At 35.3% G+C, this 14794-nt stretch overlaps 1 protein-coding gene across 2 annotated transcripts in view; it reads left to right on the top strand.

Annotated features, from left to right (window-relative positions):
- ADCY7 (adenylate cyclase 7) overlaps nt 1–14794 on the top strand; it is a 62593-nt gene that overhangs the window by 40450 nt on the left and 7349 nt on the right. Inside the window, exons 10-22 of one of the 2 annotated variants that reach the window (XM_010585016.1) lie at nt 1042–1174; nt 2489–2674; nt 3586–3629; nt 4463–4543; nt 5577–5649; nt 6430–6527; nt 7259–7343; nt 9002–9139; nt 10342–10404; nt 10997–11035; nt 12447–12610; nt 13868–13949; nt 14531–14686. In XM_010585016.1, coding sequence (XP_010583318.1) covers nt 1042–1174; nt 2489–2674; nt 3586–3629; nt 4463–4543; nt 5577–5649; nt 6430–6527; nt 7259–7343; nt 9002–9139; nt 10342–10404; nt 10997–11035; nt 12447–12610; nt 13868–13949; nt 14531–14686 — 1342 coding nt within the window. The remainder of the gene's footprint in view (nt 1–1041; nt 1175–2488; nt 2675–3585; nt 3630–4462; nt 4544–5576; nt 5650–6429; nt 6528–7258; nt 7344–9001; nt 9140–10341; nt 10405–10996; nt 11036–12446; nt 12611–13867; nt 13950–14530; nt 14687–14794) is intronic. The other variant, XM_010585017.1, reaches the window with a different exon arrangement.

The raw sequence follows: 14794 nt of genomic DNA, 5'->3' as shown, positions 1-14794 counted from the left end.
TTTTGGCTCCAAAATTATTGAGGAATTTTTTATATTTCCTTGTGGGAAGCCACAGGCAGTGGTCTCCAGGTCTTGGCTAAATTATCTTCAGGCAAACCTACGTGCAGCACAACAAAGTAGAGGAGGATGGGATATTGATCCCCTTGCTCTCTGTAGACAGAGAGTCTGCACACTGTCAGCTTCCATTCTGGAAATGTTCTATTACCAGCTCTGTGCTGATGGGTTGTAGGACCGACAGCACAGTGTTTAACCCCTCCATGCCAAAGAAAAGTGAGAAAAGCTGTGGGAAGATGAACAATGATAAAGTAGAATATAAGAAAAGAAATGGTATTTTATGAACACACTCAAGTCTCCTGTTGAGAAATTCTATGCAGAGATATTACTCATAATTTATATAGAAATACTTGATTTGGGATACTGAACTAAATAAAATTTAAGGGAAACTGTGAACGGGTACAGAAAAATACTAGCTGCTCCCCTTAGAAGTGTTTGCTGTGTTATGCTCTCTTCTGATTGTTTCAATCAGAAAAGACAATTTTCAGAATTACCCTCCTAGCTGACAAAAAAAAACTTTTCCAGCTTTTTTTCCAGACTTTGTAACCATCTCTTCCCCTCCTTATGCATTTCTAGCATAAGAAAATCCTCACTTGTGTTACGTTTCTGAGCTTTCCCTGCAGCTCTTGCCATCTGAAACAACCTGCCTCTGAGTCTGTCTGTCTTGTCTGTCATCAGACCTCCTTTGATCACATTTCTTCTTGTTTCTTATATGTCTCTGCTTATGTCAATTTAATTTTATATTGATACTATCTCATTCTGGGAAGTGTTTTTTAGCATACTTGCTATGAAAGATGTGCGATGAAGAACTGCAGTAAAGGATTGCAAATATGGTTTTAAGTACTGGCAGGATTCTGCATTTGGCTGCCAAAGCACAAGATGGCTGAAAAGCAGAAAAGTCAGCTGTGGCCATTGAAATGTAAATGAAATGCTTAATGTGACCTTTCTGTAAGTGTTTGGGTCTCTTGTTCTTTCTCCCCTTCTCAGCCGTGTACACATCACTGAAGCAACATTAAATCACCTAGGCAAAGCTTATGAAGTAGAAGAAGGGAATGGACACCTGAGGGATCCTTACCTCGAATCCATGAATATCAAAACCTACTTAGTGGTTGATCCAAGGGTATGTCTATGTTTTTAAACATGTGTATTTATTCAAATATAGACATACATTTTGAGTACATAGGTGCTTGTGGTGCATACACCTTTTTAATTCAGTAACAGAATTAAAGCATGGTGTGAGTCATCTGAGTAGCTTTGATTTGGGACCTCAGATCTGAAAGCATGTCCTACTGTTTTATGACATGTCTGTTAGCTTGAAGGTAATAAGTGATATGCTGAAACCTCATATGTGGTCCACTTAGACTAAAAAAAATACATATTTGACTATGTATTTGCATGAAGTGTGTCTCTCTCAAATCCGGGTCAAAAGGTGGGATGAAGTAATAAAAGAATACCTGTACTCTGTGGCCGCTTTCAGATAAAATATTCCCTGTAAAATAGTTTCTGACATCTTCTTCCTCACTATCTTAAATGTGAGATTCACCTTCTTTTCAAGGTGTAATGTTAGCAACTGTTGATTGCCCCTTTAGAGCCTGGTAACTGCAAACACCTGGAATATTGCTATTTTGAATCAGCTTGTGGTTGATGAGTGAAATATTGCAAGAGAAAAAAGAATGAAAATGACAAACTTCTTCCTTCAGCATCTTTACAGGAAGAAACAGTATAGAGCCACTTTTAATTAGCAAGAAGTCAATCTTATCTTTGTTGCATGTTTTATGTATTCATAAATACATAATCCCCCCTACATGTACACAGCACTTATTCTCAGAATGAGGATCTAAGTCTATTAAAGTGGTCCCTGCTCACTTGAAGATAGCTGTGAAATGTTAGAGAATAACCAGTCATTGATGTATTGGTTTATTCTGTAGTTTTAGCTTCCTTGTAGACCCACAAGGGTATTGCTGTATACCCTGTATATACTGCCTGACTCTTCACCTGTGATGTAGGGATATAATCTAATGTCGAGTCTGTAATTTGTGGGATCTTCTCCGAACCACTGTTTTGATACACCCTAGCTCAGGAATTGGGAATCTTTTTTCCCCTGCTGTTGTGCTGACTGTAACGAAATTGTGTCTATTCATAAGATTCTGCGATCTCTCGCATCACTGTAAATAAACCAGGAAGTTTGAATGTTGCAATGTTACAAGTGAAGGCTTGTAAAGGGAGCTGAAGCAAATTCATTATGTCATGATTTGCTTTACATCACATTAATTAAATAAAGGAATCGAGGTTGGCTGACACATTGCTGATATGTGTTTAGAGTCCTACTAAATAGCTCGATTGTATGGTCCTAAACTACTCAAATACACAGAGCTTCATGTATTTGTAATTTGTATAATTTTCTGTTTTCTAAATGAGTGTATTTTTCTGTTAGTCCAAACAATGCATATCAAATAATCATCTCCCTAAAACAAGAGTTAATGATGGGCTGAAGATGCGAGCATCTGTTCGGATGACACGTTATTTAGAGTCCTGGGGAGCAGCCAGGCCCTTTGCCCACCTGAACCACAGGGAAAGTGTGAGCAGTGACTCTTCAAGTTCACAAGGAAGGCGAAGAAAGGTGAGGTTTGAAGTAGTGATTGTCATCCTACAATTGCAAACTGCTCCTCATGTCTATGGTGTGAAACTCAAAATCTGACATGGTTTTTGTGGCTGAATTTCTGCTGTTACTCTTGGTGTTAAATGTGTACACAGAACTAAGAAGGTATCCGTCAACAATTATTTCTGTCAGAACTTAACAGTATTTAAATTCTGCCAATCTCTAGCATGCTATACTCATAGTAAACCTTCAAAGTAAAACTTTGAAACTATCTTTTTTTTCCTGACATTATTCCATCTTGGGGTCCTGCTCACTACATGTGGCTTTGGAAAAAAGATAATTTATTGCAGACTCCAGTTGCACTCAACATTTACTTAAAATGTATGGAAAATAAACAGTCCCTCCACATGCTCTGCCTGCAACAGGATTTTATCAGTAAAGAATTTTTAACGATAAGAATTCTTAAGATTTTTAAGATTTTAAAATTAAAGAAACCTCTTTTTTCCTTCCCTCTGCTCTTCCTGAAAACTGAAAGGAGGAGATGTGCATGCTTTTAGCTGTGCTCCAGGAGACACAGCAAGGCTGTATTACTCTCTGTGGACAGATAGCTGTAGTAAATTTTAAATTCAGGCTTGTGGAAGCAGTTTCCAGTCTACTTGCCTCTGCTGATGTTAGTTATTTCAGTGTGTGGAGAAAACTAAGAGGGAAGATCTGTTGGATTATTTTCTAACAATTTTTTTTGTTCAGAAAACACTTGTTAAAGCAGGAAACTTTGCAGGAAAGGGTTAATTTTGATAAGCTTTTCTATTTAAGAATGGTTCTTGATTGTTATTTGTGAATAAAAATGTTTTTGGCAGCTTCCTGAAGTTTATTTTCAATAGTTGTTTGCCATTTATTGATTGTGTAACTTCTTAATTCCTTCTATGATTTAGGAAATACCTTTGTGTTCCACTGGGCACCAGAGAACTTCTGATAGGTTTGTCAAGTACTTTCTTTTTTTAAAATACGTGATCCTGTGCTCTTCTTGCAGTTCAGTGTACTGTAAGCATGTGATCTTTTGGTTGATTAATCACTGTATGTATGGTATTCCTACATTTGAAAGGTTAAGCTAAATCTTTGGCCTTTAAAAGACTTCTCAATTCACGTTTTGTTATTGTTAGCAGATTCTAAAAGGAGCTTGCCCCCCAGTGCTCTCAGTCATTCAGGTTGCATATTGTTTTATGGGCTGTAGCAGGATGGAAGGGAGTAGGGAAGTAAGAGACCTAAAGAGCAGTGGAAAACAAATCAAAACACCTCATATATTGTATACAATATATATTGTAACTGCTTGTGCTACCTCAGCTTTTAGTTTTCTTACTCATAGATGCTAGATTTATTTGTAAATATTATAGTACAAAATAAATACAGTTTAACATAATATTATAAGTAAATATATATTATATTTTACAAGATATGTCTTTGGTTAGTAGTATTAATGTATGCCATTGAAGTGTAATAAAAAATTGGCACTACATGTAGAAATGCTTACAATATGGTACTTGTACCACCGAGTTAACTAAGTAGATGATTTTCACTTGTGAAACATTCTGTTAGTTTATCCAAATATTGTCTTGAAAAATGCATGATTTGAGTAACTAGAGAAATGCTTAGTAAAGAGCTTATGGATATTTGTGTTTATCAGTTTGGAGCGTTCTTGTTTACCTTTTCCCTGGTAGCTTACCCCACTTGTGTACTGAGAAATTATGGTCCTCTGTAGCCATTAATTGCTTCTCAATAGCATTTGTGACATGGACTTCATTTCGTTCTCAGAAATTCATCTCAGAAGGGAAGGATAGAGGAAGATATTTATGATGAAATGATGTCAACCATTGAGGGCCTCAGTTCAACTAAGTATGAAGTATTTTATTTTCTTCTTCGTCTTTTCTTTGAGTATAATCTGCATTCTCAATTTTAAGTCTAGATATAAAATTTACTTCCCCAAAATGGAAAGTTACTAGGATTTTTGTCTTGCCTGTTTTTTTGGTCTTTGTTTTTTACTTACTTTAGTTCCTTTTTGGTTTTAATTTGAAAATAATGAGAATATTACTGTATTATTTTAGCAAGAAGCCAATGGTTAGTCTAGCTGTTCAATGTGGTATAGTACTATGAAACAGCAAAATTATGGCTTTGTTTCTTATGACTGTCCAAAGTAATGAGCTGAACTGCCATGTAGGATGGGATAGGAAGTTAATGTTTGTGTTCCGTTTATTAAAATAAGTAGTGTCAGGAAATGGGGTGCAGTCCTGAACAAAGCCTATGTATAAAGTCAAAACACAGTCTTGGGGGTAATAATAAAATTGCTTTAGTGCTTGATTCACTGAAGGTAAATAGTCTATCAGTAGAAGGCAGTGCATTTGGCAATATATTTGCATTTAAAAGCAAACACAGGCAATGTTGTGAATTTTTTAAAATTTATTTAAGATACAATAATTAAATTCCTATCAAATGTAAAACAGTGAATTTGAGAAGAAAAACTCTTTCTTTCATTTAAGTTATAGCAAGGCTGTTACCACTGTACCCCAGCTATTCCCAATAGGGGCCTGATACTATTTAGGGGAAGTTTTTGGAGGCTGTCGGCTGTCTCTAACATCTGCTATTATACTTTCCTATTTGCAAACCTCAGGGAAGGTCTGGGGTTACACTTTGCATGTAACTGGCAGACGCTGCTGTCTGTGAGAGTGTTCTGGATCTGCCTGTCAGCTAAGTAAAAATGTAACGTTCATATGTTATGCTATGAAACATAAAGACCTTGCAGAACTGTAAAATGTCTGTAAAATGGTGGCACTCTCACCCTGCATACTGTGGAGTCTCAACTACAACAATGCTTCTGCATACTCTCCTTGGCCTGTTCTGTACATTTTGTAACGTGTCTCTTTGAATGCAGTCCATGGTGTGGCAAATCAGATGACTTCTGTGGATTTTCACTGATCTTTGCAGAACCTGGTCTTGAAAAAGAGGTTGGTAAGAGCAAAATAATCCTTTTTGGTCTTTGATTTACACTTCAGAGCAGAATAACAATATATTTGAAACTGTTCATTCTGAAACTGGATTCTGGAGGTGACTGCGCACCTGAAGAAGTTTTTGGTAACTAATGAAAAGCAGATCTCATTCGTTTGAGTAGGTCATTCTTCCTTAATAATGCTAATTTTGTAGATTAAAGGAGATTGTCTCTAATCTGTGGTTAAATTCTTGCCATAAGGGAGTTGTTAGGAGTTTGGCAGCTTTAATATACGAAGAACTTCTCTCAAAAGTAATGATACTTAAAAAAAAAAGTATTTCTGCATCCATAACAAAAATACTTTGCTTTCTGTGGTTGTTTCATTACAAGTATAATACTGTTGTTGTTAGGTACAGTGTACTATTTCTGTTTGAATAACTGTTCTTCAATTTACTGTGCTGTGGTGTACTGTATGTAGTTGCTGGTGTGTGTGTGTGTACATATGTATTTTAGGTTTACTTCTGTGTATATCCTTTTTTATGAGGATTTTGATTACATGCATCTGTGAAGTGCTGATTTACATACCTGGGGGTTTTCCCTCTAGGTTTGAAATTATCCTTTGGATTGGGCTGGTTTTGTTGATAGATGTTCAAGTGAATTTTATTTGGTGGTTTTCTTTTGTTCTCTTTTAGTTCTATGTATATTTTTTTATAGTGCAGTATAAATTTGCATATCTATGTAATACAGGTTTTTAAAAAACTGTAAGTATCCTTAAGTTTTATTATAATCTGTGTTTCAGTATCGTACCATTCCCATCCTAAAACTGAAGAGTTACTTCGCATGTGCCAGTTTTGTGTTCCTCTGTATATTTCTGATACAGATGTTTATAATGCCAAAGTAAGTGTCAGTATTTTAATAATTGGTAATTCAAATTAACCAATAGCTAAAGTGAAACTCACATGCATGAAACTTTTTAAAGTCTTTTGGAGTTCCTGAGGGTTTACATTTAAGAAACATACACCTCTTAGGACTAATTTACCCCTTAATAAAGGAGTGTATTCATGTTGTTGGTGTAAGAGCCCAGATATTAATATGAAAATAAAATAGAAATATTTTTTTAATATTGTGTTTGCTTTGTACACACAGGGAGATGATCAGTTATGTGAGAAAAACTATTCTGTAAGAATAGTTGGCTGTAAGCACATTGAGTGAGTGAGCAATAGAAAAACGGGATTAGCTGGTTAAAATGTGCTCAGTGATCCTTTTGTCTGTAGAGGTACAAGGAGAGAACTTTCAGCTTCTTCTCATACCTCCAAGAAAGCAGATGTTTGATGATTCTGAAGTTTATGGCATATTTGTTTTTTTGTGGCTGTTGCAGTGCAGTTTCCATGTGGTTTATGCATGGGGTAGTGGTTCAGGCTGTCAGTGAGAGGAGTAGAGTATCTTAAAGTAGTATTTGTGCAACAGAGCAACAATAACCTGTGCAATGTAATGGTCATTCAGTGCTGTTAGAAGAAAAATTCTATTTAAATTTAGAGAAACACTGTTAGCAAGCATTAGTCTGAATTGTGGTTTGAAAAATTTTTTTGTTTAACACTGGTTTGTTTAATGCTTTCTCTTCTGTTTAGAACTGCAAAACTAGGAATTTCCTTTGGCATTGTTGCAGTCATCATTGTACTTATTTTGTTTGTGTGCTTTGCTGAGAAATGTATGGTAAGTTTATTAAAAAAATGTTTCCTGTTTTCAAAAGTGGATGGATGTAATTCGGCAACTTGGTCTATCTTTTGGGGTAATGAATTAAGTTGTTAATTTCTATAGGAGTTACAGAAGCCTTGAATCTCAGGTTACCAGAAGATTTCATTGCCTGAAACAGATTTTCATGTCTGAAAATTCTCACTGTAATTCAGAATTATTTGGGTGCTAGAATAGATGTGTACGAGGCAGGAGGAAGATATTAACACTTGCTGGGTGGGGTCGGGTTTTTAAAATTTATTTTTATGTTTATGTTTGTCCTTAATAGTAATTTTTTGGTTGTAAATCTTGATATTTTCTATACTGGAAACGCTATTAAAATCAAAATAAGTTTGAATGCAAGATTAGTTTTCATAATAATTTATAAAGTCCCATGAAAATTACAAACATACGAATAATTTACTGGCAACAATTTTATAGTTGTTAGAATTCCAAATTAATCATTACATCAATTAGGACACTTTGCATTTGTAGTTCCTTTTTCTTTGCATTAATAAATGTATGCGATTACTGTTTAAAAATGTATAGTGACATAGAGACAGGCCATAGTGACAGAGAGTTCAATAACATGAAATAAAAAAATCCTTCTGTAGTCCAAGAACTATCTGGAGGCAGGGGTGGGAGAGGGAAAGAATTCTAAAGAGTTCCTTGCACTCATCAAATCTATGTTGTGCTAGACCAAGGGTGAGAGGGAATTCTGAAGTTCTCTTGGGAACATATCACCATCATCTTATTCCAGAGGGGTGATGGTGATCTCCCAGGAAAACTGCCACAGAAAGAAACTGTCTCTTATAGACCCCGGTTCAAGTTGTGTAAAGGGGAAAGAAAAAAAAAATAATAAATTGCACTCCATACATGGGATAAATTTTACGATTCATTTAAAAGTACAGTTAGATAGCATGTATGGATTTTATGTATGTATGGTGTTTATGAGTGGATGGATTTTTATGTATATATGTGTGTGTATATATATGTCTATGGGGGGGGGGAGAGTGTGTATATGTATGCACGTATGGTTTCTACACATGTAAAAACACATGGAGAAAAGAAAAGGAAAAGACAATTCCAAGATTGCAACTGCATCAGACTTGAGTTTTACACTGGGAGTGTTTTGGTATAGCATCCTTGAATAATGCTTGTAATCATTAAAAGTATATGCTTTACTAGATGTTTTTTGCTATAGCAACAAATGGAGGATATTAGGATGGCAAGAAAAGAGACTGTCTATCATTGGTTTCAATTTAGTCATCTGAAAATGTAGTTCCAAATATAACATTATAGCTCCAAAATTAAAAAATACAACATAGATTACGACTATAGTTTTAGTAATATTTCCCTAGAACTTTCAACTAGATCATAATTTTGTATTTTTAAAGCAGAATTTCAGAATATTTTAGCACCCGGCCTCTTTGAAATAAGGAAGCATTAGCTCCATTTTCAGTTGTGGAAAGGTGTTGGGCATTTAATCTGAATGACTAGATTCAGAGTTCTAAATTAGGATTCCAATGAAGGCTCTTGACACTCTCCTGCAGAGAAAAAGTATTTTATATTTAGAAATATTTCTTCCTATGTATCAAAATATTATCCATGTTACTGAAACAAACTAATTTTGCTTGCAGAAGTGCTGCTCAGAACAGTGGCCTTTTTTGCACCACCTTTGCGCTATGTCAGAAAAGGTGGAAACAATGCCTTTACTTAGGCTTCCTTTAGCAGTCATCACTATAGGTGCCTTGCTGATTATAGCCATTTTTAATTTGGTAAGTAATCGCATTATCTTTATTCTGTGAACTTACTGTAACATCCACAGTTTAAGTAACTTCCTGTACTCTTTTCATCATGTACCTTGCTTTTTGCTCCTTTTTTCCAATATCTGATTCACAGCATGAGTTGATTTACAGAAAGATAACACACAATGCCATGTAAAAGCATTAAAAGTAAAAACTCCCAGTTTGTAGAACTAAGAGTACATATGATAGATTTGAGTTCTAGTTTACATCACCTTTTCTTGCTTTCAAGATGACATTTATAGTTACTATTGGTTATAACCATGATCACTAAGATTGTCTTCCTTTTTTTTTAATGTGGGTTTAAATGTTTGGCTGCAGTGGGTAGCAGTTTTCAGCAGTTTACTGTGCTATTTGCACTAGCTAGTAATAATGCAGATGAGAGAGGGAAGAGTACAGCTTGGTACTCTTTTAAAATCAAAGACATTATGGGTAGTTACTGCTAGACTAAGATGCAGATGGAGTCAGTCTTTTAACTTTAGTTTGAGTATCGTATTGCACCTGGGGTACATACATTTAAAAAACAAACCTTTGCAGTAACCTCATGCTCAAGACCACTCTATTATGTCTTTTTTTTAAACAAGCTTTACGTGACATACCATGTTAACGATTAAACCTATCTGATAGCTAGCTACTAAAAGTGATGTCCTCCTGATCCCATGGGGAGTTTATTCTGAAAGCTATACTGCAGAAAATGCTTAATTTTCTTTTGTAGGTTTGTTTTTCTGCTGGTTGGGTCCTTGAATTGAATCACAGTGGTGTCATGTGAACACCACCAGAGACAGCCTAAAAGAAAACAGGAACAGCAGCTGTGAAACTGGGGGGTGAGACAGAACCACATGTTTGTGCCAGTTAGCTGTTAGACTAGCATAGCCATAATGTGAAACTTTACCCTGAATTAAAAAATCAGTAAGTAAATACTTGGCAATTTTAACCTTCTTGCCCCTTGTGTGTGCATATATGTTTAATAAAACTATATGGGATATCATTATAGTTCAATATTTATATTGCAGTAACAGTGAAAGGGCAACCAGATCAGGTCTCATTGTATAGTATATGGAAAAAAACCCCTTAAAATTAGTGACTGCCTGCTAACAAGTTTGTGTGGTGGTTTTGCTGGGTTTTTTTGTTGTTTGTTTTTGTTTTTTGTTTATTTTTTCCCCCTAATAAATCAGACTACTGAAAAGAACAAACCTGCAAACTTTACTGGATCAAATGACCTGTGTGCTACCACCTATGTGAGTAGAGTACTGTCTTAATTTCTAAGAATAAAATGAAATGAGTCTTGGATGGTGTGTATAATACAGATGGATGGCAGCATTTTCTATCTTCTCATCTTATTATAAAGACAGAATTTTTAAATCATCGAACAAAGATTTACTCCTGCTACAAGGCAGTTCTAGGGGTATTTTCTATCATCAGCTATGGCTTTACTGTGCATCTTTTAAGGATTTTCAAAAGTCTGGAGTACTCATGGATGAAGCTGAAGTCTTGGCTTATTTTGGTTACACAGCATCTTTGAAAGGTGTTCTCTAGCATTTCTATAAGGATAGATTCAGCACTTACCAATGGCACAAAAGAACTATTTCTGAGGGTTTCATTTTTATCTTTTAATTCCAAAGTAGCATTCTATTTTGAGATAATCCAAATGTTTGGGATGCTCCTTTTGTCACCTGGCTGCCCCTTTAGATGATGGACATGTTTTTGAACAATGTGCAGCAGGTTGTGTGAGGACTCTTTCAAGTCCTTAGGACAAATGATAAGTTACACATATATAATGCACATTGTACTCATCTGGTAATTTTCTGCTCTTGCATGTCTTTAAATCAGCCTTTTGGAAACACAACTCAGTCCTGCGTTGAGGAAACTGTAAGTAGTGAATACATGTTACTTTAAAACCCAGCTCTTTGAATATTGTATACATTACTGACAACTGGCAGGTTCTGTTGCTGTATAAAACATGGCTTTTTTAGGTATCTGACAGCAGAAAAGTTCTTCATGAAAGCAAGATGTTTCAGCTACTGTTGCTGTGCTGAATAAAGTATGGCTTTGAGTTTTTTTTTGAAATTTCAGACTTAAAATTAGCTCTAAAACTTTGAGAAAAAAACAGTAGAATAGGATGATGATTATGTTCCAGTCTGAGAGATGAGAGCTGTACTTGCAAGTGTCCCAGTAAAGTATCTTGGTAGAGTGAAAGGGCTTAAATAGCCAACTGACCTGTGTCAGTGTTCTCTACATAGTGGTTTCTTTTTCAGAGGTTTGGCTTCAGGGTTGTAACTGTGAGTGTTCATTACCTTTTTGGGGTTAGACTCAGTGCCTTTAGGACGACAGAGTTGGTATAATACATTACTATACAGGCTCTGATACTGAGTTGCTCCATAAATTGTTCTGGTTTCATTCACTTCAGCAGAAACATTAACTGTTTAGCTAAGAATCTCCCAGATCTGTGGTAGGTCTGTGCTATTATGGGTGAAAAACCATGCTTTGTACATAGAGAGAAATAAACTCTTGAGGAGCAGAAGCTGTGATAATTTTGGAGTTGTTTGTAGACTAAAGTATGCTAGCTCAGCATCTTATACCTGTGCTTGCAGGGAGCAATCCTGTCTGCATAATGCACTTTGTACGCCCTGACAGCTTTAATGCTCCCAGCTGCATGCTGACCTTGGACACCATGCCTGAATTGTGTTTCCTCTGGGAGATTTTTTTCAATAATTCTGTTGGATAATGGCCCTAGCTTGATAATGCTTATTAGCATCAAAGTTTTTATGAGGGAGCTGTGTCTAAGGTTGGAGAACAGGTCACAGTCGTTACATGTTACAGGTGGGGGAGATGGGAATATGGTATCTGCTTAAGGTTACAAAGGGGGAGCACTGTCAAAAATAGGACCAGAATGCTGGAGTTCCTGGTTCAGAGCCTGTTCACTGGACCATGAACCTACTTTAGGTTAGTCTTGAACTTTAAATAAATAATTGCTTAAATTAATAGACTTCAGAAGATAAATTCTCAACACTCTTCGGTTTTTATCTGACACTGCTTATGTTGGTATGATGCCTTTTGTTTAAATCTTTTTGTCTTTAACAAAAAAGTAAACTAAAAAAAGCATTACGTTCAGCCTTTTAGTGCAATTAAAAATAAAGTTTTAAGTGTATTTAGCAAGTGGTTGTAATTTCTTCTATTTAAATTACAATGATCATGAACTTAGAGCATTTGCTATGGTTTGAAAGTGTCTTATGCATAAAGCCTGAATAATGCAACCGCTCTTCAAATTCTTCTTTTACAGTATTATGCTTACTGCTGCATACTGGGATTTATTGCTTGCTCAGTATTTCTTCAAATGAGCTTTGAGCTCAAAGTTCTTCTCCTGTCCATTGCTGTGACTGTATACCTCATCATTTTTAATACCCTTCAGCAGAAAAACTTGAGCTTCTACGGCAACAGTACCAGGTGCAGTGTAAAGTTTCTTTTAATTGACAATAATGTTTCATTAAAGGAGGTGTTAGGTTTTTGTATGCTTACTGAAATATTGAAATATCAAAACCAAGTAAGTCAGACATTACAAACCTTTCTGCAAAGTTAATGACATGGAAATCATATTAGACCATATCATCCTTTTTTTTTCTTTTTTTTTTTCTTTGTTTAAAGAAACTGTGTTTTCTAAAAAAATTCTGTAATATGGCTTCTGAGATCTCTGAAAGCTTTGCTTACATTAAAGACTAGGGGTTAGAATATTAATATCATAATAAGGTTGAGCTTCTGTTAAACTATGAAGAAAAGCCTTGCTAAAAGTCTGATGCTCAAGCTGTGTTTGTGAGACCTTGCTAATCAAGAGGATAGTGAACTCTTTGCTTACCTCACTAACTCCACATATTTTGAAAAGTAACAGCAATTTACCTGATTTAATTGAAGGAACTATAAAAATACTTAAGAGAAATCATACATGGAAGGGTTTTACTGTTCATTTGTAAGTCTGTTTCTCAGATTCTCAGCATAGTCTCATATCTGAAGATTAGAATAAATTTATTTTGCAGAGGCTGTCAGCACAGCTTAAAAAAGCCTAAATCAGCACTTAATTTAGCCTCTTAATCCCAGGCTATTCATATAATGAGAATTTAGTTTGATGCATTTGTGAAAATTAATAGATGTGGTAAGACAGAGTGATCTTACTACGAAATATGAGTGGCATCTCAGATTTGTATGGAACTATATACAGGTGTGATTTAATGGCTGTCTTTGTTTTAGCACTTCAAGTTTTTATTTATCACCTTTCCTTCCACAAGTAAGAAAGTTTCTTCTCCTACTTCAAGATTTTGTTGGCTGTGTTTTTGTTGGGGCAGTGTGGGGAGGAAAGCTGCAACTCAGTGCAATAGAAATTAAGATGGCTCTTTTAGAGAAAGCCATGTTTACTTGAACATCTCACTACAATAACTACTTAACACGGTTTCAACACCCATTTTGTTATTATGTGAAATGCAGTTCATGTACTGAACTGAATGATAATCCTTTCTTGTTATTAGGATAAGACCTATAATTAGACAGCCACTGGCACAAATGAACAACGGCATTGGTGGTATATGTCTGAACAAAGACACCCTCTTCTTCCTATGCTCTTCTTCCCCTCCCCTCCCATTCCTCCCCCAACTCTTAATCATGTGGATTTTCTTAAAGGATACAGATGACTTTGTATTGTTTTCTTGTTTTCAGACTTTTCACCAAAGAGCCAAGGATAATGACTAATTTATATCTGGTTCTGTTTTACATAACCCTAGTTTTACTTGCAAAACAGGTATGTATTTAAAAAGCAATAGGTTAGTTCTTTTACTTGCAGGAAGTTGGTTTAAATCAAATGCAAAAGTATTGTTCATTGAAATTGTGCACTAAATTAGTATATACTTTGGGTTTTTTTATATTCTTGTAGAATACAATCTTAGTTGTAGATAATTTACTTGTACTTAGTTATAGATAACGCAAAAATTTTTACTGTGAAAAGGTGGAAACATTTTTATATTTTTCAATACTGTTTGCATTACAGAAGTCAGAACTTTCAAATTCTTCCAATTTGCATCTATCTGTATTTATATGTCAATATTCATCCTAAATCAAAGCAGTAATTCAAGATAAAACTAATCACCATGTTATTAAAATGTCATTTTGGTAAATACACCTGATGGTACCCAAATGGCATTCATTCATACTGACTGTTTCGTATTTTTCTGACCTTCATTTTCAAAGCACATTTTTCATATCTATAAGGCTCAAAAGGCCTTGAAGAAACTTTATTGCTACTACACTTTTTGAATAAATTGACTAATATTTTTCAGCAAGATATTACATTGATTTAATTTATCATATTTTGTCCCTTTGCAGATTGACTATTACTGTCGTCTGGATTGTCTGTGGAAGAATAAGTTTAAAAAAGAACACGAACAGTTTGAAACCATGGAGAACGTTAACAGGCTTTTGCTGGAAAATGTACTTCCAGCACACGTTGCTGCCTATTTCATTGGTGAAAAACGAAATGAGGTATGTTTAATTTCTGCTATGTGAAGGACAGTAAATTGGAACTTCTGTGATTCGGAACTTCTGTGATGTAGAACCTCATGCTAACAAGCACACAGAAGGCTATAAGGT

Source organism: Haliaeetus leucocephalus, unplaced genomic scaffold (assembly GCF_000737465.1).
Source record: "Haliaeetus leucocephalus isolate CR32 unplaced genomic scaffold, Haliaeetus_leucocephalus-4.0 Scaffold92, whole genome shotgun sequence".
NCBI classification, from domain to species: Eukaryota; Metazoa; Chordata; class Aves; order Accipitriformes; family Accipitridae; genus Haliaeetus; species Haliaeetus leucocephalus.
The sequence above is the reverse complement of the archived record's forward strand: the minus strand, read 5'-3'. Positions and strand labels throughout refer to the sequence as shown.